Raw genomic sequence first — 25,205 nt, 5'->3', positions numbered from 1 at the left:
GAAAAAAAAAAAAAAAAAAAAAAAAAATCAAGAAAAACAAAGAACCCAATCCAAAAATGGGCAGAAGACCTAAATAGACATTTCTCCAAAGAAGATATACAGATGGCCAACAAACACATGAGAGGATGTTCAATATCACTAATCATTAGAGAAATGTAAATCAAAACTACAATGAGGTAACACCTCACACCAGTCAGAATGGCCATCATCAAAAAATCTAGAAACAATAAGTGCTGGAGAGGCTGTGGAGAAAAGGGAACCCTCTTGCACTGTTGGTGGGAATGTAAATTGATACAGCCACTATGGAGAACAGTATGGAGGTTCCTTAAAAAACTAAAAATAGAATGCCATATGACCCAGCAATCCCACTACTGGGCATATACACAGAGAAAACCATAATTCAAAAAGACACATGCACCCCAATGTTCATTGCAGCACTATTTACAATAGCCAGGTCATGGAAGCAACCTAAATGCCTATCAACAGACAAATGGATAAAGAAGATGTGGTACATATATACAAGGGAATATTACTCAGCCATAAAAAGGAATGAAATCGGGTCATTTGTAGAGACGTGGATGGATGTAGAGGCTGTCAAGCACAGTGAAGTAAGTCAGAAAGAGAAAAACAAATATCGTATATTAATGCATATATGTGGAACCTAGAAAAATGGTGCAGATGAACCAGTTTGCAGGGCAGAAGTTGAGACACAGATGCAGAGAACAACGTATGGACACCAAGGACGGAAAGTGGTGAGGGGGTGGTGGTGTGATGAATTGAGAGATTGGGATTGACATATATACACTAATATGTATAAAATGGATAACTAATAAGCACCTGCTGTATAAAAAATAAAATAAAATTCAAAAATTAAATATATATATGTATTATAGCTATTCTAAGAATTTATAACCTAAAATGACAACTTGTACACAATATTAAGTAACTTTTGAACACTTTTACTGCAAGCAAAGATCAGTGATCAAATTGTTGGAAGAGAACAATTCTAAACAAACTTGGCTTTGGTCCAGTGCTTGGCCTGGATATAGTAATATTGAAACTTATGGATTGTAGTTGTTAGTTTTAAGCATAACTTTATCAGAAAATTCATGTTTCTTAACATCCATTGCAGCCAAGGTCCATAAAGAATAGTAATCTTATGTATTTCCTTTTGCTATTTGACTACAAACTTCATTGATATTAAAATGTGGCCATGAGGTAAACAAGACAGGAACTATATCTAAGGGAACAAAACACTAACAAAAACTGGTTGTCAGGAAGTCAAGGTTGTCCTGAAAATCACTGATAGTCTTTATGAGGCCTTGGCAAGAGTCATAAACATGGTTACAAAACACGTAAGAGGACAAAAAGGACAGAGTCCTCAAACTAATACATAAAACAACAGGCTTTAAGAGTGTCTTACCTTCTTCTCGTCTTAAATTCCGTTCAATGTTTGCTACACAGGAAGCACAAGTCATACCAGTGACCTGTATGTAACACTTAGATGAAGTCTTTGCCTCCTCTTTGTCATGAATTGGTGTCATCATTTTGGTATGAAATTCATTAGTTGAGGTCAAAAGTGGCATTTCCGATGAGGACTGAGCTATTACTACCAGTGGCTCATTTGTATCTGGTGGACAGGAAAAGATTCTTTTCATTTGAGGTATTCTCCAGCTGCATCCTCGTCACTCATCACAATCCACACCACCTGGCACTGTCAATCCACTCCTTTAAAATTGTAATGGACCTAGAGCCCAGTGCAATGTTATCTCTACACTTTCTAGGAAGTGACTTCCAAGTTCAACACTGCCCACCCCAATTCTCGGGAAAATCTGAACTAACTGAATAAACAAAACTATACATCAATATCTTCAAGCCATTATCTCTACCCCAAACCCGAGCAGACAATGGTTTGTTAATAGATAGCTCTTATTTTTATCATGAATTTTTATCATTATGTTAACAATTTACATACTGGCAGTAAAGCAATTCGTGATATAGTAAGTGGAACCAAAAGCAGTCGGCAAAACAGCATTGAAGTATAATGTCATTTAAAAATTGTTAGTGTATATATGAGAACCTGCAAAAGAAAGCCTAGGAGGGTACATACCAAACTATTAATGGTGGCTCCTTCTGGGGAATGGGGTTAAAGCAGGAACAGAATAACAGACAGATGAACAAACTTCCTCTACAGACACTTCTGTATGTTTGAACTTTTAACACCAATATATCGTATTTTTAAAATTAAAATGCCTTTGTGGACAATGGAAGAAGAGGCAAAGAGTAAGTCAGCAGTAATATTCATTTTTCGCAAAGGAGTGTTCAGAGACTCTTTCCATAGAATGTTTATGGACTGTGAAACAGTGGAAAGCTTCTGTCATCCAAGAAGCTCCCCTGCAGTCTCAGAAAAGTTGTTATTCTGCTTTACTTTATCCACTGCAGTATTAATCACCTCCCAAGAAGGGAGAAAGTATTCCCTTTTGCACATCCATGTATCAATACATGCAAAAAAGCTAGAGTTTCTACTCTCCTGCACAGATAAGGAGGAAAAGAAGTGATGTGGAAATTTCCACTAACCTAACTTGTTATTTCTTCCCCTTGGGCAAAAAACTGGTTCAGGTCTGTTTGGCTAGCCGACAGAGGAAAGTTTGCATAGCAGAGTTGGTTTTTAGGGTGCTGAAGAAGGGCATCTTTTGAAGAAACTTTAACAAAAGCCTTAGCATTTCCCTAATGAATAATGATCTAGACTTCTCAAATCAGTTATAATAATGGCTCTTAAATTTTAACACACATACCATCACCTGGGAGATCTTGTTAAAATGCAGGTTCTGATTTAGTACATTTAGGGTGGGGCCTGAGACTCTACTTTTCCAACAAGCTTCCAGGTGACGGCAGTACTGTCAGTCTAAGTAGAGCAAAGGACACTCTGAATAGCAAAGGACAAGATTCTCCCAATTCCGAAATGAGTCAGTCTCTGGTCTTAAGTGGATCAGTTCAGAAAACGATATTCATTAAGATTACGAGAGTATTATTTAGAACAAAGAGGAAAAATTTACCAAATAGTACCAAAAATTCAAAAAGGAGGCTCATTTGCCCAAAGGAAATAGCTTTGGCTTTGAAAAAAAACATTATTTTAATCTAGCCAGGAGCTTATTCATTCTCTCATAATTATTACTATCAAGACTTAATGTTGAACTTGGACAATGAAAAAAAAAGTTTATACTACCAATTACTTTAAGTCTTGTTCCAGAGTAATTTAGTTCTTTCAGGTACCAGAAGTAACCTAAATACCATCTACAATTTTCACACTCTAGAAGTACAGTATTAAATTAAAATAAGTCATAGTGGTGACCCCCCCCCTTTTTTTTTTTGGCTGCATTGGGTCTTTGTTGCTGTGCGTGGGCTTTCTCTAGTTGCGGTGAGCGGGGGCTACTCTTCGTTGCTGTGCGTGGGCTTCTCATTGCGGTGGCTTCTCTTGTTGTGGTTGTGGCTCACGGGCTCTAGAGCGCAGGCTCAATAGTTGTGGCCCACAGGCTTAGTTGCTCCGCGGCATGTGGGATCTCCCCGGACCAGGGCTCGAACCCATGTCCCCTGCACTGTCAGGCAGATTCTTAACCACTGCGCCACCAGGGAAGCCCCAAGGTGATCCCTTTTAGCTACATTGGCATGACTTCTCAACAAAGATTCATAAAATTGTGACCTTTACCCCAGTGAGTGTGGCAAGAAGAGCAAAACCTTCCATCTGCCACAGAGGCAGTACAGGTGTTAAAAAGCCACAATGAATTAAATGGCTAGTTTCTTTAAATTAGCTTTTCTATAAGCTGTAGCCACACTACTTATGCTTAAATGAATTCAAAAGGAAGGCTGACTCTCCTGCACTTGAGGCAACAATCAGAAAAGATTCCAAAAATTTCAAGAAAGGGTTTCCAATCTGATCCTCAAAACTGGCAGGTTCAGTCTAAAGTAATATGAAGAATAAATACATAATCAGAAAATGGCTTAAAAACAGTTATAAACATCATGTCTGCAACTTACTCTCAAATGATTCATAAAATGGTATATACGTGTGTGGGTAATGTGTGTTTGAATATATGTCTCTGTCGACAGAGAAAGAGAATGGTAAAACAAATGTGGCAAAATATTAACAACTGTGGAATCTGAGTAAAATTGGTAAACAGGAATTCTTTGTACTATTCTTGTAGCTTTTCTGTAAGTTTGAAATTAAAGATTAAAAAGTTACAAAAAAGGAAAAGGAATTTGAGTATTGTGTTTGCTTTCATTGGTTAGTGAAGACAATTTCATATACTATGTCTTTTTAAGAGAATGATGAGATTGATGGTCATGATAAAAAAACACCTCCCATTTTTCTCACTACCTCCTTTAACATTTATGGCCCACCCAGGACTGGTATAACATGAAGGCAAAATGCACTGATTCCTGTACCTCTAGGAACAGGTCAGAGTGGCAGACTGTGAAGCCTGGATCAGCACTGACACTGGCATTCAGAAAATGGGTAGCCACAATTCTGGTGGTATCTTAAACTCTGATCTCTAGTAGAAACACACAATGCAGTCATTTGTTATCAACCAGATATATATATATATATGTATATATATATATATATATATACATATATATATATACATATATATATATATATTCTTTTTCAGATATATATCATCTTTTTCAGATTCTTTTCCATTATAGGGTATTACAAGATATTGAATATAGTTCCCTGTGCTATACAGGGGTCCTTGTTGTTTATCTATTTTATATACAGTAGTGTGTATCTGTTAATCCCAAATTCCTAATTTATCTCTCCCCCCATTTCCCCTTTGGTAGCCATAAGTTTGTTTTCTATGTCTGTGAGTCTGTTTCTGTTTTGTAAATAAGTTCATTTGAATCATTTTTTTTAGATTCCACATAAAAATGATATCATATGATATTTGTCTTTGACTCACTTCACTTAGTATGATAATCTCTAGGTCCATCCATGTTGCTGCAAATTACATTATTTCATTTCTTATGGCTGAGTAGTATTCCAGTGTGCGCACATATTCGCGCATGTGTGTGTGTGTATCTTTTTTAAGGCACAAGAATCTTGGTCTTTTGAGATCTTCTTTATCAAAGTGAGACTTCTAAGTGAGAATATAAAATGGTGCAGCCATTTTGGAAAACAGCTTGGCAGTTACTGAAAAAGTTAAACATATTCACCATATGACCTAGAAATTCCACTCCTAGTATATACCCAGGAGAAATAAAAAAATATATTCATGCAAAAACTTGTAACAAATGCTCATCACAACATTATTCATGATAGCCAAGGAGTGGAAACAACCCAAATCTCCATCAACTGATGAATGGAGAGACAAAATGAGGTCTATGCATACAATGGTATACTATTCAGCAGTAAAAAGGAATGAAGTACTGATACATATCACAAACATGGATGAACGTTTGTTATCTTGAAAACATTATGCTAAGTGAAATACGTTAAATACAAAGGGACAAATATTCTGACTCCACTTATATGGTACTTAGAGTTGTCAAATTCATAAAGCCAGAAAACAGAACAGTAGATAAAAGGGTCTGGGCTAGGGGGAGGTGAAGGGGAAATGGGGAGTGACTGCTAACCAGTATGAGGTTTCTTTGGGAGGCTGATAAAAATGTTCTAAAATTACATAATGGTAATGGCTGCAAATTCCTATGAATATACTAATAACCACTGGATTGTGTACTTTAAAAGGGTGAATTTATGGTATGTGAACTACATCTTGACTTTAAGAAATGACAGTTCTATAATTTCTACCATTTGTCATGAACATGAAAATTAAGAATGTTTACATCTCTGGGTCCTTTTCCACTGACACTTATCTACCATAATAATTTGAGCATGTGACTAATTTTTTATGCTTCTCAGTTTTAGTGAGCTTGAAAAGAGAACACTGCTATTTGATATCTTTCATTCTGATCAGAAGAGCAAAGGTTAATGACATTGTCTAGAAATTAGTTATTCAACTTTTCCATTGTTATTTACAGCAAGAAATTTCATTTAGGGAATTTCCAGTTTAATTCAAGGCAAGGTTCAATTCTAGTTTAAAACAAGTTCACATGGGCAAATTCCATTGTATATACATCTTTGGTTTTAGTTCAAAGTAAGTACTGCCAGGAAACAGGAAGACTTTGGGCCAGTTCTAGAGTCAGGTTCATTTGAATGCCTAAATTCAAAACTACAGTTAAAATTCTATTATTTATTTCTACTTTTTTCTTTTTAAAATAACATTTGCTTCTCCTATATTATATATACAAAAATACATACAAACAAACATACATACACCCTTGTCACACACACACACACACACTTAAAATACATAAGACAGCAAATTGAAAACAAAATATCACCTTTATCCTACCACTCACAAATAACTACACTCACAAATAACTACTGTTAAAATTTAGTTCATGTCCTACCAGGAATTTTATTCATTCATATACATAAATAACGTATACATGGTATAAATCCTTATACATGTGTTTATAAAATTTTGATCATACTGAACATACAGCTTTTTTGCTTGCTTTTTTTTCAGTTAACAAAATATCTCAGACACTTTCCCGTGGCATTAAGTATCTTCAATACCATAATTTTTTATGGCTGCTTAGCATTTCATCATATGAAAGTATCATGCTTTATTTAATGTTTCTAGTTTTTAAATATTATAAATAATTAGGCAAACATCCTTATGCATCCTTGTATACACTGCTGACTACTTCCATATGTCTTATTTCCAAAAAGTGGAATAGCAGTGCCTATTACTCATTTCTCATTGATAAAAGCCAAAAGAACCAGCAAAGTGTTAATAAAAGAACATTAAAGGAATCAAAGAAAAAAATGATATTACCTGACAAGGAAGCATCAAATCCCATGTCTTCTATTGCTTCTCTCAAGGTTTCTGGACAGGTTAGTAAAGGATCATACTCAACAATCCCTTTGCCATTTGCAAGTGATACTCGTATGGATTTTACACCTGCCTTTTTTAATATGACACCCTCAATAGACTGCACACAAGAATTACAAGTCATGCCATCAATGTTTATCACGGTTTCTTGAGTCAGAGGTTGGCTAACTATGTTCAAAGGACTCTTTTGAAGAGATGAGCTGGAGGGAGAGTTTGAAGTACTCTGAATTTCATTTGTACTACTAACTCTATATTGCCCTGGTGATATGGCCTCTATTGCTTTTCTCAGAGTTTCTGGAGTGACTAAACTTGCCTTGTACTTTACTGTGGCAGTTCTATTCTCTAAAGAAACGACTACACTGCTTACATACTGGAGTGTAGATAAAGCATTTTCAATATTTGACACACATGATTTACAGTGCATGCCATCTATGATGAAAATGACTGTTGAATTATTGGTATATGATGGACTCCTTTGCTGTGATCCTTCTGAGGATTTGACTGGTGTGTTCTTTAGACGTTCTATATCAATAGCTCCCAGTTTGAGGTACTTGGGCTGTTTTTTGATGAATGCTGGAAAGCCCACAGCTTCAATCTGCTTTTTTATTTCCTCTGCTGTGATAAGATGAGGTTGATAAACAACAGTAGCTTCTTGATTGTCCAGGGAAACTAGTTAATAAAAGGAAAATAATTATTTACTTCAGTCATTCCTGGGCCACTTCAGAAAACATTCTGTCGACCAAATCAATACCATATACAACAGTTTCTCTCATTGTTCTCATTATCCTTTCTTAAAATAATTCTGTTCTTTTCAGAAAATGTTAATGATATGGAATAGTAAGAAAGTAAAAGATATGACCACTACATTTGTGGTCTCCAAGTTTCTGCATGCCTGAATAGAAACATATTAGAGGTCAAGAGGACCCTCGGCATGTTGTGTTAAGAACCCTGAACTTCATGAATCACCACCCTGGCTGCCTTTTACGCTAGTTCAAGATTCACATAACTTTTATTTATAACCATTAACTTTACCAACATTAATGCTGGGAATACACTGTACCTCAGACTTCAATGAAGCAGTAACATTCTAGTCCCACATATTTAAAACCCATGCTTAAAAAAAAAGCAAAAGTTAAAAAGGCCAAAACAGAAAACTAAGCCTCGCAAATCAATCAAACAAATAACATTAGGCATACTACCTTTAATTCGCTGAACACCTTGCAGTTTCCCAATTTTTCCTTCAATGGTGCTAGTACATGAATGGCAGGTCATCCCTTCCACCTTCATCTTCAGCATGACTTCGCCTGCTTGAGCCATACTGAAATCTTCGCAAATTCCTGACATTTTCTCCAGAGTTCCTGGATCTAAACTGAGAGCCGGAACCAGCTCTACTATCTGACTGGCATTCACTATAGAAGGGATTATTATCACCACTGCAGTTCTCTGCTGAGGGGAAATTTTAATGTCTGTCACACCCTTCGTCTTGAGCAATGTGCTTTGGATATGCTCCCATGGCGGAGCCAGTGAAGCAGTAACAGTCAGAAACAAGGTCTCAGTTAAAACAGGGAGCGGCTTAGGATTGTGCAGAACAGCATCAAAGCCCATGTCATCAATGGCTTCCTGTAGGGTCTTTGGAGTCTGCAGTTTAGGGTCATAAATAATGGCTGCATTTTTTTCTTCCAGTGAAACCTTTCAGAAGGAAATTTCAGAAGTCAGTTTAATTAAATTACATGACATGGAACTTAAAAATATCAATCATCTCACCACTGACAAGAATGAAACAAATAGATAGACAAGATGAAAAGGCAGAGGACTATTTACCAGATGAAGGAACAAGATAAAACCCCAGAAAAACAACTAAATGAAGTGGAGATAGGCAACCTTCTAGAAAAAGAATTCAGAATAATGATAGTGAAGATAATCCAGGACCTCAAAAAAGAATGGAGGCAAAGATCGAGAAGATGCAAGAAGTGTTTAACAAAAACCTAGAAGAATTAAAAAACAAACAGAGATGAACAATACAATAACTGAAATGAAAATTACACTAGAAGGAATCAATAGCAGAATAACTGAGGCAGAAGAACAGATAAGTGACCTGGAGGACAGAATGATGGAAATCACTGCCATGGAACAGAATAAAGAAAAAAGAATGAAAAGAAATGAAGACAGCCTAAGAGATCTCTGGGACAACATTAAGCTCAACAACATTTGCATTATACGGGTCCCAGAAGGAGAAGAAAGAGAGAAGGACCCAAGAAAATATTTGAAGAGATTATAGTCAAAAACATTCCTAACAAGGGAAAGGAAAGAGCCACCCAAGTCCAGGAAGCACAGACAGTCCCATACAGGATAAACCCAAAGAGAAACATGCGGAGACACATAGTAATCAAACTATCAAAAGTTAAAGACAAAGAAAAATTATTGAAAGCAGCAAGGGGAAAACAAGAAATAACATACAAGGGAACTCCCATAAGGATAACAGCTGATTTCTCAGCAGAAACTCTACAAGCCAGAAGGGAATGGCATGATATACTTAAAGTGATGAAAGGGAAAAACCTACAACCAAGATTACTCTACCCAGCAAGGATCTCATTCAGATTCAATGGAGAAATCAAAAGCTTTACAGACAACCAAAAGCTAAGAGAATTCAGCACCACGAAACCAGCTCTACGACAAATGCTAAAGGAACTTCTCTAAGTGCAAAACACAAGAGAAGAAAAGGACCTACAAAAACAAACCCAAAACGATTAAGAAAATGGTAATAGGAACATACATATTGATAATTACCTTAAACATGAATGGATTAACTGCTCCAACCAAAAGACACAGGCTTGATGAATGGATACAAAAACAAGACCCATATATATGCTGTCTACAAGAGACCCACTTCAGACCTAGGGACACATACAGACTGAAAGTGAGGGGATGGAAAAAGATATTCCATGCAAATGGAAATCAAAAGAAAGCTGGAGTAGCAATACTCATATCAGATAAAATAGACTTTAAAATAGAGAATGTTACAAGAGACAAGGAAGGACACTACATAATGATCAAGGGATCAATCCAAAAAGAAGATATAACAATTATAAATATATATGTACCCAACATAGGAGCACCTCAATACATAAGGCAACTGCTAACAGCTATAAAAGAGGAAATCAACAGTGACACAATAATAGTGGGGGACTTTAACACCTCACTTACACCAATGGACAGATCATCCAAATAGAAAATTCATAAGGAAATACAAGCTTTAAATGACACAATAGACCAGATAGATTTAACTGATATTTATAGGGCATTACATTCAAAAACAGCAGATTACACTTTCTTCTCAAGTGCACATGGAACATTCTCCAGGATAGATCACATCCTGTGTCACAAATCAAGCCTCAGTAAATTTAAGAAAATTGAAATCATATCAAGCATCTTTTCTCACCCCAACACTATGAGATTAGAAATCAATTACAGGGAAAAAAACACAAACACATGGAGGTTAAACAATACATTACTAAATAACCAAGCGATCACTGAAGAAATCAAAGAGGAAATCAAAAAATACCTAGAGACAAATGACAATGAAAACACGACAAACCAAAACCTATGGGATGCAGCAAAAGCAGTTGTAAGAGGGAAGTTTATAGCTCTACAAGCCTACCTCAAGAAACAAGAAAAATCTCAAATAAACAATCTAACCTTATACCTAAAGGAAGTAGAGAAAGAAGAACAAACAAAACCCAAAGTAAGCAGAAGGAAATAAATCATAAAAATCAGAGCAGAAATAAATGAAATAGAAACAAAGAAAACAATAGCAAAGATCAATAAAAGTAAAAGCTGGCTCTTTGAGAAGATAAACAAAATTGATAAACCATTTGCCAAACTCATCAAGAAAAAGAGGGAGAGGACTCAAATCAATAAAATTAGAAATGAAAAAGGAGAAGTTACAACAGACAGTGAAGAAATACAAAGCATCCTAAGAGACTACTACAAGCAACTCTATGCCAATAAAATGGACGACCTGGAAGAAATGGACAAATTCTTAGAAAGGTATAACCTTCCAAGACTGAATCAGGAAGAAAGAGAAAATATGAACAGACCAATCACAAGTAATGAAATTGAAACTGTAAATAAAAATCTCCCCAACAAACAAAAGTCCAGGACCAGATAGCTACACAGGTGAATTCTATCAAACATTTAGAGAAGAGCTAACACCCATCCTTCTCAAACTCTTCCAAAAACTTGCAGAGGAAGGAACACTCCCAAACTCATTCTATGAGGCCACCATCACCCTGATACCAAAACCAGACATAGATACTACAGAAAAAGAAAATTACAGTCCAATATCACTGATGAATATAGATGCAAACATCCTCAACAAAATACTAGCAAACAGAATCCAACAACACATTAACAGGATCATACTCCATGATCAAGTGGGATTTATCCCAGGATGCAAGGATTCTTCAATATATGCAAATCAATAAATGTGATACACCATATTAACAAATTGAAGAATAAAAACCATATTAAAAAAAGGAACGAAACAAGTAATTCAAATGGAGGTTCTCTAATAGTTCTTATCTTTACTATTCTCTTTGGAAAGAAACACAAAATGTCTTGTGTACCTACAGGAATGGTAAAGCTCTATGTAGGTATACGTGACTAATGTACTGATCAGGCATTTGAAACGTACATAGACAAAACGTGCCCTAGAATTTCATAACAGAGAACAAAGTACTCTTTCTTCCATCTCCTTTCACAACTTATTCCAACACTCCACACTCTACCAATTCAAAAGTTAATATAGGAAACAGGATCAGCTACAGAAAACAAATTTGATATTAAGTTTAAAGTTTTAAAATGTTCAATTAAGACAACTTTGTTGGCAAGAAAAGGTATAAACATGCTGGCAACATTCATAGGGTTTTGCAGCAAATATTTCTATAACCTTCTAAGTCACTACAGTCTAGTATTATTTTTGTTCAAAATAAGAACATCTTTATTGTTCTGCCTGATTTGATTATAAAAACAATGATTGTATTCTTAAAGCTCAGCAACTGTATATAAATTTAACTACTACCGGGACATCTTACCCTGCATCTCTTTTGCTAACAGGTTACAAAGATTTATGAAGTAGTCACACACACACACACAAACTGGATTGGGAGTCAGAAGGTTTGAGCTCCAGTGTCAATTCGCCAATTAGTCAACCACACTCATTAGTTCTACAGTCTGAAAAATGAAGAAATGTGCCCTATTATCTTCCAGGGTTGTTATAAGGATCATATGAGTAAATAGACAGGAAAGTAGTTCTTTGCAGCAGCAAGTCATATAAAAGTAAACACTGAACAATGAATATTTATCAAGCATTTATTTATTTTTGGCTGCATTGGGTCTTCATTGCTGCGCACGGGCTTCCTCTAGTTGCAGCAAGCGGGGGCTACTCTTTGTTGCGATGAGCGGGCTTCTCACTGTGGTGGCTTCTCTTGTTGCAGAGCACAGGCTCTAGGTGCAAGGGTTTCAGTAGTTGTGGCACACAGGCTCAGTAGTTGTGGCTCGCGGGCTCTAGGGCACAGGCTCAGTAGTTGTGGAGCATGGGCTTAGTTGCTCTGCAGCATGTGGGATCTTCCCGGACCAGGGATCGAACCTGAGTCCCCTGCACTGGCAGGCAGATTCTTAACCACTGCACCACCAGGTAAGTTCCTATCAAGCACTTATTATATGTGCCAGGAACTGAGATTCTCATGATACAAAGCTGATCATGACACAGTCACAGGGAGCAATACTAGAATAGAGGATAGAGAAAACGGACACCCATTCATTCCTAGGAATATGTGTCAAAAAAGGCTTCTTAGAGGAGATAATACCTGAGTGTTAAAGGAAAACCAGAAATCAGCAAGGATACATGAAGCAGAGAATTTATGACAAATGGAAACACAAAAGTAGAGAAAGATGACAGGCTTGCAGAATTAGGCAACTGCTTTATTATGGGGCCTCTTGTATGCCAATAATAGTCTGTAATTTATCCTGTAGGTAATAGAGAGCCATGGAAAAGTTAAGCAGGGGAATGATATAGTTATATTTGCATTTAGTGAAGAATCATTTTGGAGTGACGTGAGTGATGGAACTGTGCTGTCCTGGTTGTGGGGGTAGTTAAAAGAATCTATACATGTGTTAAAATTTACCAAACCTAAAAACAAACAAACAAAACTGATAGAACTATATACCAAAAAGAAGTCAATATTTTGGTATAATTTTAAAAACAAAAAAATTAAGAGATTAAAAATTCAGTTCCTCAATTGCATTAGCCACATTTCTAGCGTTCAGTGGCCAATGTAGCTGCCATATGGGACAGAGTAGATACAGAACATTATCATCATTACAGAATATTCCATTGGACAGTACTACTCTATGTACTACTATACTTTTTATGATAAATCGCCAAACTTTTAAAAAAGGGAAGGGGATTTTTTTCCCCTTTATGTTTAAATACATTGTATCTGGTATCTTTTAAACAAGACCTGGTTTTGAGCTTATCCTCCCCTCACAATTTCAATTTACCAACATACGCAATGAGAAAGTTTTTTTTTTAACATCTTTATTGGAGTATAATTGCTTTACATTGTTGTGTTAGTTTCTGCTTTATAACAAAGTGAATCAGCTATACATATACATATATCCCCATATCTCCTCCCTCTTGCGTCTCCATCCCACCCTCCCTACCCCACCCCTGTAGGTGCTCACAAAGCACAGAGCTGATCTCCCTGTGCTATGTGGCTGCTTCCCACTAGCTATGAGAAACTGTTCTTAAAGCTGATTTTTAAAGCAAAAATCACTTTGTCACTACATGGTTTGCTATACTTTCTACTGCTATAGCCTGTCTTCTGTTTATAAAAGACATAAAAAAATAAGGAAACTACGTATATAAAATACTACACAATAAAGTTGTATTATCCTATGTTGTTTTCATGCTGCAAACCAGAAAACACTTCCTTATTTAGTAGCTTCCATTTGTGTGTTTTAAAGCTGGATCGACCACACCTAGCACAAAAATGTTCCCCTTTGGGATAACAGCACTCAACTTTTCCTCTGAATTTTAGATATCAAAGAGACTGTTCAAGCCTAAGGTCTCAAAGGAAACAAAAACAGGCAGCACCTTTGCTTCTTTTAAGAGGAAATTCACATAGTGATTATCACAATACTGTTCTGGATGCCAAATCCTTGGGCAAGAAGCTAAAATAGCATTTATTTATTTAACAAATATTTACTGAGTACCTATTATGTTCCCAGCACCGTGCTAGCTTGCTAGGGGTCCAACGGTGAGCAAAAGCAGGCACAGACTCCGTAGAGCCAGGAATTGCTGGCAGCAGTCTGTCTGATTCTGGGTCTGTGCCACTCTCCTTTCACATGATCCCCACCAATGTAAACCACTTTCGCCTATTCCCCACAGTGCTCGAAAGTTTCAACAGCTTCTCTTTCTCAGAATCTTTCATTAGGAATCAATGTTGTTGCTCTGTTTTTTTTTCCCAGAGAAACTATTTTTCTATTTTATCAATAGTTCCTCTGAAAATAAACATCTAACAGTCTACAAGTTATGAATGTGGCTCCTATGAAGGACTCAAGATGGAGGACTGTTCACTATATTTAGATGAAGGTAGGAGTTGAAGAGAACAAATCAAACGTACTCTGTGGCCTCAATAGCATTAACAGTGGTGTAAAGGGTGCTCATTGTCCATAGGAATTGTAAAGATCCATTATTTTAATGGAGCTCTTTGTCTGCTGAAATGTCTAAACCTTGCAAGTCAAGCACCGTATACTTTATCTGCATGTGTTTTCTGTATACTTTTATAATTACAGATTATAAAAAGTGATCCAATTTCCTATCTGAAGGCTAGGAAATTGAATAAATTGCCCAAGAAACCCAGCAAGAAAACGAAAGAGCTAGGATTCAAACGTAGGTCGATTTAACTCCAAAGTCCATGTTCTTTCCATCTATAAATGGTGAGGCTAGATGATCTTCAATTTCCTTGAAAAACTAAAATTCTATGCCTATGCTTTGAGCAATGTGTGACATAAATAAAAACACCTGAAAAGTATGAAATATTTCTAGTGTGTGAACCAAATTTTAGTTCTATGTTTACTTTCCCCCCACACATTTCATGTCTACTCCCATACCAGTTTAAATAAAAAATAATTTAGAGAATATATTTCTTTGGGTTTTTAGCAGGATTTGACAATTACTACATTCTAACATTTCCCCATTTTCAAAAGCCACTTTGGGAAAGGTCCTTTGCTAAAGTTTCAGCACACTGAAATTCCTTTTTATCCTCCCAGGAATTAATTTATATGTCATCATAAATTCAGATTAGCATGCTACTCAGCCAGTGGGGGTGTCTTCAAAGGGTTTAAAGCCCACTTTCTAACATTTTCATAACAACTCAACATAGAGTGATTCAGAGGTTTTTGAGAGCTTGAAAGGATTCTGTCATTTTTCAGACTAAAGTCAGAAAAGTAAAATGATTTACAATAATCTTGACTTTCTAATATGTTTGATTCTCCTCCCAGAATTTTGACAACTAAAAACTATATAAAATACATAATAGGAATCTTATTTATATTACATATGTCTGAATACAAATTCTATTATTGTTTGTTGAAAAAATAATGTATATATATTAACACTCTACTTTGATGCTTCAATATAGCATACTGAAAATTAAAGTAAGATAAGAGTAAGCCATCAAGTTATATTAATATTTATCCTATTTGACCAACCTAAATAAAGGTTACCACTTAAAATTATTAAATCAATGTATGAACTAGCAAAAGACAATTTCTTAAGAGACTAAGAAAATAGCCCAAAACCAATCTAAAAATTTAAAAGCCAAATGCTTGAAAATGAAAAAGATGTGGAGATTGTTAGTTTAAGTTGTAGCATTGTTTTTCTGTAAACTGAGTGCTTTGTCAGAATTTTCATTGCTAATATAATTTTATTTTGCTTCAAAAATTATACAACTGGGACTTCCCCAGTGGTCCAGTGGGTAAGACTCCTCGCTCCCAATGCAGGGGGTCCAGGCTCGATCCCTGGTCAGGGAACTAGATCCCGCATGCATGCCGCAACGAAAAATCCCGCGTGCTGCAACTAAGACCTGGCGCAGCCAAAATAAATAAATAAATATGTTAATTTTTTTAAAAATTATACAACCAATGCATGATTATTCATTATAACAATTTAAATACAAAGAAAGGAAATAGTGAAAGTCCCTCTTTACATCATTCCTCCACTGCTAGTTTCTACCTTGGATTTGACATTTCTTTGATCCTTGGGATAAAGTTCAACTAAATCAGAAACATAAGCCTCTTTGAATAACTGTCTGCATCTTCATGGATGGACGAGTATTACCTAAGAATTTATATAAGGCAAAATGCCTATATCACTCTAACATGGTGTTTGAAAAAAGAAATGTTCAGTGTACCATCATCATTTGCCATAGCAAAAGTTAGGGGGAGAAAGTTCCAAATAGAAACAAAAAGATTGATTTCTATATGCTGATAGGGAACAGTACCTAAGATGTATTTGCTAAGTGAAAAAAGCAAAGTATAGAACAGTGTGTATATAGTATGCTTCCATTTATATAAAAAGGGGATACACACATACACAAACACACACACATATATACAGTTGACCCTTAAACAACAAGCAATTGGGGGAATTAAGGGCGCCCCACCCCTGAGGCTATTGAAAATCCATGTATAACTTTACAGTTGGCCCTCTGTATCCTCAGTTCCACACCCTCGGATTCAACCAACCATCGATCATGTAGTACCACAGTTCATATTTTTTGAAAAATATCCATGTATAAGTGGACCTGTGCAGTTCAAACCCGTGTTGTTCAAGGGTCAACTGTATAAACACACACATATAGATATATACATGTAAATCATTTTATATTCAGAGTCTATTTCTGGAAGAATCTATACATACTAAACTGATAACTGGTTTCTTTTGGGAAGGGGATTTTACTCTGGACATGTGTTATTTTTCCAATAATTTTTTTTAAAGTTACTTTTAAGGGGTTTTTTGGCGATGTTGTGCAGCTTGTGGGATCTTAGTTCCCTGACCAGGGATTGAACCCTGGCCCTCTGCAGTGAAAGTGCCAAGTCCTAACCACTGGACCACCAGGGAATTCCCTAGGTGGTCATTTTTTTAAAGGATAGTCTGTATTAGGAAAATGGACTGCAGCCTTTAACTGAGTAAAGGGAAAAAGCACTCAAAATGCAGTTAAATTTCAAGGACAAAGTAATTTGTTAATAAGGCATTAACCTTTAGAGCCATTCAGTACTTATATCTAATTAAATTTATTTTACATTACCACTTTCAAAAGGCCAGACAATCCCAGAGAAAGACCTTCACATTATCTGCCCATTTTATTTTTCCCCTGAACAGACCACTGGGGTGATTAAATAAACCTTCAGGTTAATCCCTTTAAAGTCTACAGTCTTGACACTGGCAGAACAAGAGTATTACACTCATTTATAAACTTCACAATTTAAGACACAATTCCCAAAATGTATTTAAACGCTGAAACTGCAAAGACATATAATCATATTCATTCTACTTTTCCAAAATTAGAGACTTCTTGACTATTCAGTTTCCTTGAATTCTGTTAAAGCTCTAATCTGTTCCGCTGTAACATTTTTTAAATAAAGCAACCCCACTCAATTTAACATCACAATTACATTACTTCATATCAGAGTTTTATTCCAAACACTACAAGAGCTCCTTGACTTAGTCGAAACAATGTCCTATTCAAATCTGGTTTCTAAACTGACTGCACATTGGTCTTAATTATAACCTCACAAACTATGATCCAGAAATTTCAAACCTTAACAGTCCTTGAAAAGTGATCAATATTTATATATTAACATGTTAGGCTGCATTATGACTATAAATTATGTTTGGACAAGGACAATTTTCTTTCTTTTTTTTTTTTCTTTTTGGCCACGCTGCAGGGCATGAGGGATCCTAGTTCCCTGACCAGGGATTGAACCTGTGGCCCCCTGCAGTGGAAGCACAGATTCCTAACCACTGGACTGCCAGGGAAGTCCCAAGGACAATTTTCTATATGGTGCCTAGAAAGAGGTGAATCCACCTTTTGTGGACTTAATTAAAGGACTGTGGTCAAAATGTTTTACTTTTGCAAAAACAGATAACCATGTGAACACACTGCTAAGACTCTTTCCAGGGTCTCAGAACTGGTCAATGCCAGTGAGGGGCTCTGAAACCTAAACTTCATTAACATCACCATAAATCTGTCTCTGGGCCTAGAAGACAACACTCAGTAAAATATTTTTTAAAGGAATGAGAAAAGAGGAAAGATCACTAGTATACTCTATATCATGTGGGCTTTTGACTAAAGAAGGAGAGGCAGAGCTGGAAAAGGCAGAAAAAGTGTGTTTCCTTTCATTTTCAGCAAACAAATTATGACTGTGCCCTGGAAAGTATAGCCTTAAGTATCTGTCACTGCGATCCATATAAATCACTGTTGATAACACAAAGTGCTTTCATATTATATTTCTGCTACTCTTCCTTTACAACTTAATCCAATTTAATTGCATTTTTCTGACCTTAAATAGGTCATATTAAGCAGTGGTGAATTCTGGGAAGATGCGGTAAACATAGAAGCCTTACATATGAGTGGGGTGCAACAGTCTTTGGGGAAAATTTATACAGGAATGTACTTGCAAATGTCAAAACAGAATCTAGTCCTTTAGTTATACATAGATATGCTGGCAAAAAATTAATAATCAAAAATAGTTTGTCAGAGAGTTGAGGGTTTTGGAAAACGCATTAGTTGTCAGTAGACAATAAGAACCTAAATCACTTGGAGAAACTTTGTGAACTAGTTTCTGGATGGTTAAAACAGCTTTACTTCAATCAGCACAGACACTTAATTAGTAAGATTTAGCTTCTATTCTGGCCTTCAGCACCAGCCATGTTAGATCAAGCGGAGGAAGTTTAATTGGTTTCATTTGAGGATAAATCAAGTAGAAGTGCCATATTTATTATTCACTGAAATTAAATTATTCATTTTTAAAGTTTGGGACTGCGGGTTGCAGAACTACTTTGCCATCCTCTTTTCTAATTAGCAAATTGAAAAAACATCCATTTGATTTTCAGACAGTTACAATTAGTGAAAAAAATTACAAAATGTTTTTATAAATGTATTTTAAATATAAACACATTTGAGAAAACCTGCAGTATAGTTAATAAAAGTTACCTGTCATCTCTCAGCTTTTCCAACTTGGCTCTCTCCCCAAAGCAAATTAAAGGCAGGAGCATCCTTGGGGGGAGAAGGGGAGGAGGCAATGAGGAAGCCTCTGAAGTGTAGTTATGCCAAGATAGATGGTGAATACAAAGGAAAATCCTACCTTTGGAGAACGTGAAAGGGAAAAATTCATATCCAAGTATTCACATGGATGCCTACAGGACAGAAAACTTAGCAGAAGGCATATTACACTGTGTAAAGAAAGCTTTCCCTGCCACAACCATCAACATAGTCTTAACTGACCAGAGTGTGTAGTTTAGTAAGCAAATGAGAAACACTGCTTTCCTCCCTCCCATACATGTAAAATGGATACAAAGTTTACTTTGTGCTCTCTGGCCAAGATGAATATGAAACTCAGACATGCAAAAAATCAAGAGTTTCAGATATAGAAAAGAATTGCCCACATATTGGCACCACACGTCACATGTGGTAAGAATCACTATGCGCCAATTAGCCAACGTTTTGTAATAAAAACAAGACAAACTGAAGCCAATCTGCTCAAGATCTCATGAGACGTCTGAATCACAGACGAGAATACCATAAGGAGGGGACTTCCCTGGGGGTCCAGTGGTTAAGACTCCACCCTTCCAAGGCAGGGGGCACGGGTTCGATCCCTGGTCGGGGAACTAAGATCCCACATGCCGTGCGGCACAGCCAAAAAAATTAAAAAAGAATACTGTAAGGACAAGAAAGCATGAATCCTGTACTTCACAGAAAAGCTAAAACCCATTTTGAAATCTCTGAAGAATAAACAGGTAAAAGATTAATGTTTAGATTAAGATTAAAAGACAGATCAAAAGTATTTGATCTGGAGATACACAAAATATTCTGCTTCCATGAAATTAAGCCGTATGAGCTGTTTGTAAATTCTGGAAATTAATCCCTTGTCGGTCACATCATTTACAAATATTTTCTCCCATTCTGTGGGCTGTCTTTTTGTTTTGTTTATGGTTTCCTTTGCTGTGAAAAAGCTTTTGAGTTTAATTAGGTCCCATTTGTTTATTTCTGTTTTTATTTCCATTACTCTTGGAGAGCGATCAAAAAAGATATTGCTGTTATTTATGTCAGAGAGGGTTTGGCCTATGTTTTCCTCTAAGAGTTTTATAGTGTCTGGTCTCATATTTAGGTCTATATCCATCTTGAGTTTATTTTTGTGCATGGTGTTAAAGAATGCTCTAATTTCTTTTTTTTACATGTAGCTGTCCAGTTTTGCCAGCACCATTTATTGAAGAGACTGTCTTTCCTCCATTGTATGGTCTTGCCTCCTTTGTCATAGATTAATTGACCATAAGTGTGTGGGTTTATTTCTGGGCTTTCTACCCTGTTCCTTTGATCTATATTTCTATTTTTGTGCCAGTACCATGTTGTTTTGATGACTGTGGCCTTGTAGTATAGTCTGAAGGCAGGGAGCCTGATTCCTCTGGCTCCGTTTTTCTTTCTCAAGATTGCTTTGGCTATTTGGGGCCTTTTGTGTCTCCATACAAATTTTAAGATTTTTTGTTCTAGTTCTGTGAAAAATGCCATTGGTAATTTGATAGGGATTTCAATGAATCTGTAGATTGCTCTGGACAGTGTAGTCATTTTGACAATATTGATTCTTCCAATCCAAGAACATGATATATCTTTCCATCTGTTTGTGTTATCTTCAATTTCTTTCATCAGTGTCTTGTAGTTTTAAGAGTACAGGTCTTTTGTCTCCTTAGGTAGGTTTATTCCTAGGTATTTTATTCTCTTTGATGAGATGGCAAATGGGATTGTTTCTTGAATTTCTCTTTTGGATCTTTCATTGTTAGTGTACAGAAATGCAATCCAATCAAAAAATGGGCAGAAGACCTAAACAGACATCTCTCCAAAGACGACATACAAGATGGCCAAGAGGCACATGAAAAGATATTCAATATCGCTAATTATTAGAGAAATGCAAATCAAAACTACAATGAAATACCACCTTACACCAGTCAGAATGGCTATCATCAAAAAATCCACAAACAGTAAATGCTGGAGAGGGTGTGAAGAGAAGGGAACCCTCCTACACTGTTGGTGGGAATGTAAATTGGTACAGCCACTATGGAGAACAGTATGGAGGTTCTTTAAAAAAACTAAAAATAGAGCTACCATATGATCCAGCAATCCCACTCCTGGGCATATATCTGGAGAAAAACATGGTCTGAAAGGATACATGCTCCCCAATGTTCATTGCAGCACTGTTTACAATGGACAAGACATGGAAGCAACCTAAACGTCCATTGACAGAGGAATGGAAAAAGAAGATATGGTACATATATACAATGGAATATTACTCAGCTATTAAAAAGAATGAAATAGTGCCATTTGCAGCAACATGGATGGACCCAGAGATTGTCATACTGAGTAAAGTAAGTCAGATAGAGAAAGAGAAACATTGCATAGTATCACTTGTCTGTGGATTCTAAAAATGAATGATAAAAATGAACTTATTGACAAAACAGAAACAGACTTACAGACTGAGAGAATGGAACTTATGGTTACCGGGGGTAAGGGTGGGGGGGATGGATAGTTAGGGAGTTTGGGACTGACATGTACACACTGCTATATTTTAAATGGATAACCCACAAGGACCTATTGTATAGCCCAGGGAACTCTGCTTAATATTATGTAACAACCTAAAGAATTTGAAAAAGAATAGATACATGTATATGTATAACTGAATCACTTTGCTATACACCTGAAACTAACACAACATTGTTAATCAACTATACTCCAATATAAAATAAAAAGTAAAAAAAAATTGTTTCAAATTTAATGATTCATGCACTTAAAATATATAATGAGCTTCTGATTATTAGAAAGAATCCATCAGATTCCTAATTTTAAATCCTGCACTAAATCTGATGTCCAGTTAGACAAAGCTCCCTTTAGAATATTAACATCTACTCTGGGCAGTGTGTCTAAAATTTATCTTTTACATGTGGATATGAACTAGTCAAAAGAAAAGCATTTTAGGACTGATGCAAGCTGATCAAATTCCAAAGTTGCATTAACTTTCCATCATCACTATAATGAATATTGTATAAAAGCAAAATTATAGAAAACTTCTGGTAAATATTATAGAACCACTGCCAATATAAAGTTGTTTTAATGATGCTGAAAACTTAAATATATTAAAATAATAAGTACATTATACAAATGAAGACACAAGCCAGTTAAAATTACACATTAACTCATTAAGCCCTGGCAGTGAAAATAAACATGCTGAAGAGTCAGCAATTCACAGTAAAATATTTAAGAAAAACCATTCATATATTACCATCATTATAGTAGAAATCCCCAATCTTTTGACAAGGAGATATTGTTAATTTCTTTGGGCCCTTAGATACAAGTTGTGGAGAAATAGGAGAGAACAGGTGGGGAACCAAACTGAATGAAGCATGGGAAAGAGTGCTGTGCTCCAAACAGTGCTGAGAATCCTGAAGAGTGACAAGGAAAACGGTGGGCAGGGGGCAGCAAAAAGGCTTGGAAACGGCATGGAGATATACTAGGAAATTCCAATCCACTAGTCAAAAAGTACAACAGGTAGGAAGGTCCAGATCAACTCTTAAAAGCATCAGCAAAATACATTATCAAATTCAAATGATGAGAATGTCATGAAAATAAGTAGCAAGGATATCATGAAAATAAGTAGCAAGGGTGACAGGTACAGGGAGGTTCCTTGTACTAGGTCTTCACTTCTGTGTATGTTTGAAATTTTTCATTAAAAGTATTCTTTGACCAAGTGGGGCTTATCCTGGGAATGCGTGGCTAGTATAACATTTGAAAATCAATCAGTGTAATTCACCATATTAACAGCCTTAAAGAAGAAAAATAATATGATCATATCGAGATGCAGAAAAAGCACTTGAAAAAATGCAACATCTATTCGTGATTACAAATAAAAGCTCTCAGAAAACCAGGAAGAGAAAGGAATTTCCTTAACCTGATACAGGGCATCTACAAAAACCCTCTACTAACACAATACTTAATGGTGAAGGACTGAATGTTTTCCCCCTACAACCAGTAACAAGACGTAGATGTTCACTGTTACCACTCCTATTCCAAATTGTAATGGAGGTTCTAGACAGAAAAGAAATAAGACATACAGACTAGAAAGGAAGAAATAAAACTATTTTTATGTCCTGATGACATAACTGCTTATGTAGAAAATCCCAAAGAATCTACAAAAAGAGCTAATAGACTTAATGTCAGTTTAGCAAAGTTCAGGATACAAAGTCAACATACAAAAACCAACTGCATTTCTGTATGTTTGTAATGAACAACTGAAATTTAAATTAAAAAAAAAAGTACCGGGTCTTCCCTGGTGGCGCAGTGGTTGAGAGTCCGCCTGCCGATGCAGGGAACACGGGTTCGTGCCCCAGTCCGGGAAGATCCCACATGCCGCGGAGCGGCTAGGCCCGTTAGCCATGGCCGCTGAGCCTGTGAGTCTGGAGCCTGTGCTCCGCAATGGGAGAGGCCACAACGGTGAGAGGCCCGCGTACCGCAAAAAAAAAAAAAAAAAAAAAAAAGTACCATTTAAACATCATCTAAAAACAGAAAATACTTGAATATAAGCCTAACAAAATATATGCAGAATCTGAAGACTGAAAATTATAGATCCCTGATAAAAGAAATCAAGAAATACCTAAATAGAGAGATATAGCATGTGCACAGGGTTGAATACGCAATATTAAGATGTTAATTCTATCCAAATGGATCTACAGAATCAACACAATCGCAATCAAAATCCCAGCAAATATTTTTGTAGAAACCTATATAATGATTCTAAAATGTATATGTAAATGGAAAGAAAATAGAACAGCCAAAACAATTTTGAAAAAGAACAAAGTTGAGAAATTACACTACCTGATTTTAAGATTTATCATAGGCTGCTCTCACCTTTTGAGACAGACCGCATTCTGTCTGTGGAATGTGTATCTCTCTAAGTAAATCCACTTCTTACCTATCACTTTATCTCTCACTGAAATCTTTCTGTGACAAGACGTAAAGAACCTGAGCTTCATTAAGTCCTGAGACCAGGAACTAAGGCCTCCACCCAGGTGGAGGATGCTAACTTCAGGCTGAATACGAGATTCCTGGAGCACCATCCTGTTACTTCACCACCCACCAATCAGAAGAAAGTCACACACCCTGCAGCCCTCACCCCAAATTTTTCCTATTAAAAACTTCCCCCTGAAAACCATTAGGGACTTAAGGAGGTTTTTCAATCATGAGCCACCCATTCTCCTTGCTTGGCCCTGCAATAAATCTTTCTCTGCTCCAAAAAAAAGAAAAGATTTATTATAAAGCTACAATAATCAAGACTGTGGTATTTATTGGCCAAAGGACAGACATACAGATCAATGGAATAGGACAGAGCATACAGAAATATACCCATAAATATATGGTAAATTGATTTTCAACAAAGGTGCAAAGGCAATTCAATGGAGAAAGAATAAACTTTTCAACAAATAGAGCTGCCTGGAAAACTGGACATCCATATTAAAAAAAATTAACCTCAACCCATACCTCATAATGTATTCACATTAATTCAAAATGGATAATAGATCTAAATGCAAAACCTAAAATGAAAGAACTTTTAGAAGACATAGGAGAAAAATCTTTGTGATCCTGGGTGAGGCCAAGATTTCTTAGCTATGACACCAAAAGCATGCTCCATAAAGGAAAAAAAGTAGGTAAAGTGGAATTCATCAAAAGTAAAAACTGCTGCTCTGGGAAAGATACTTTTTTTTTTTTTTGAGGTACGTGGGCCTCTCACCGTTGTGGCCTCTCCCGTTGCAGAGCACAGGCTCGGAACGTGCAGGCTCAGCGGCCATGGCTCACGGGCCCAGCCGCTCCTCGGCATGTGGGCTCCTCCCAGACCGGGGCACGAACCCGTGTCCCCTGC

The 25,205-nt window shown here is 36.4% G+C and overlaps 1 protein-coding gene across 1 annotated transcript in view; it reads right to left on the bottom strand.

The window, feature by feature from the left end:
* The window catches only part of ATP7A (ATPase copper transporting alpha), a 139,103-nt gene that overhangs the window by 47,484 nt on the left and 66,414 nt on the right, over positions 1–25,205 (bottom strand). Inside the window, exons 3-5 of the mRNA XM_027095658.1 lie at positions 8,159–8,648; positions 6,903–7,628; positions 1,424–1,630 (exon numbers count right to left, since the gene is read on the bottom strand). Coding sequence (XP_026951459.1) covers positions 1,424–1,630; positions 6,903–7,628; positions 8,159–8,648 — 1,423 coding nt within the window. The remainder of the gene's footprint in view (positions 1–1,423; positions 1,631–6,902; positions 7,629–8,158; positions 8,649–25,205) is intronic.

This window comes from Aethalodelphis obliquidens, unplaced genomic scaffold (assembly GCF_003676395.1).
Source record: "Aethalodelphis obliquidens isolate GAN/ISIS:26980383/991018 unplaced genomic scaffold, ASM367639v1 scaffold92, whole genome shotgun sequence".
NCBI classification, from domain to species: domain Eukaryota; kingdom Metazoa; phylum Chordata; class Mammalia; order Artiodactyla; family Delphinidae; genus Aethalodelphis; species Aethalodelphis obliquidens.
The sequence above is the reverse complement of the archived record's forward strand: the minus strand, read 5'-3'. Positions and strand labels throughout refer to the sequence as shown.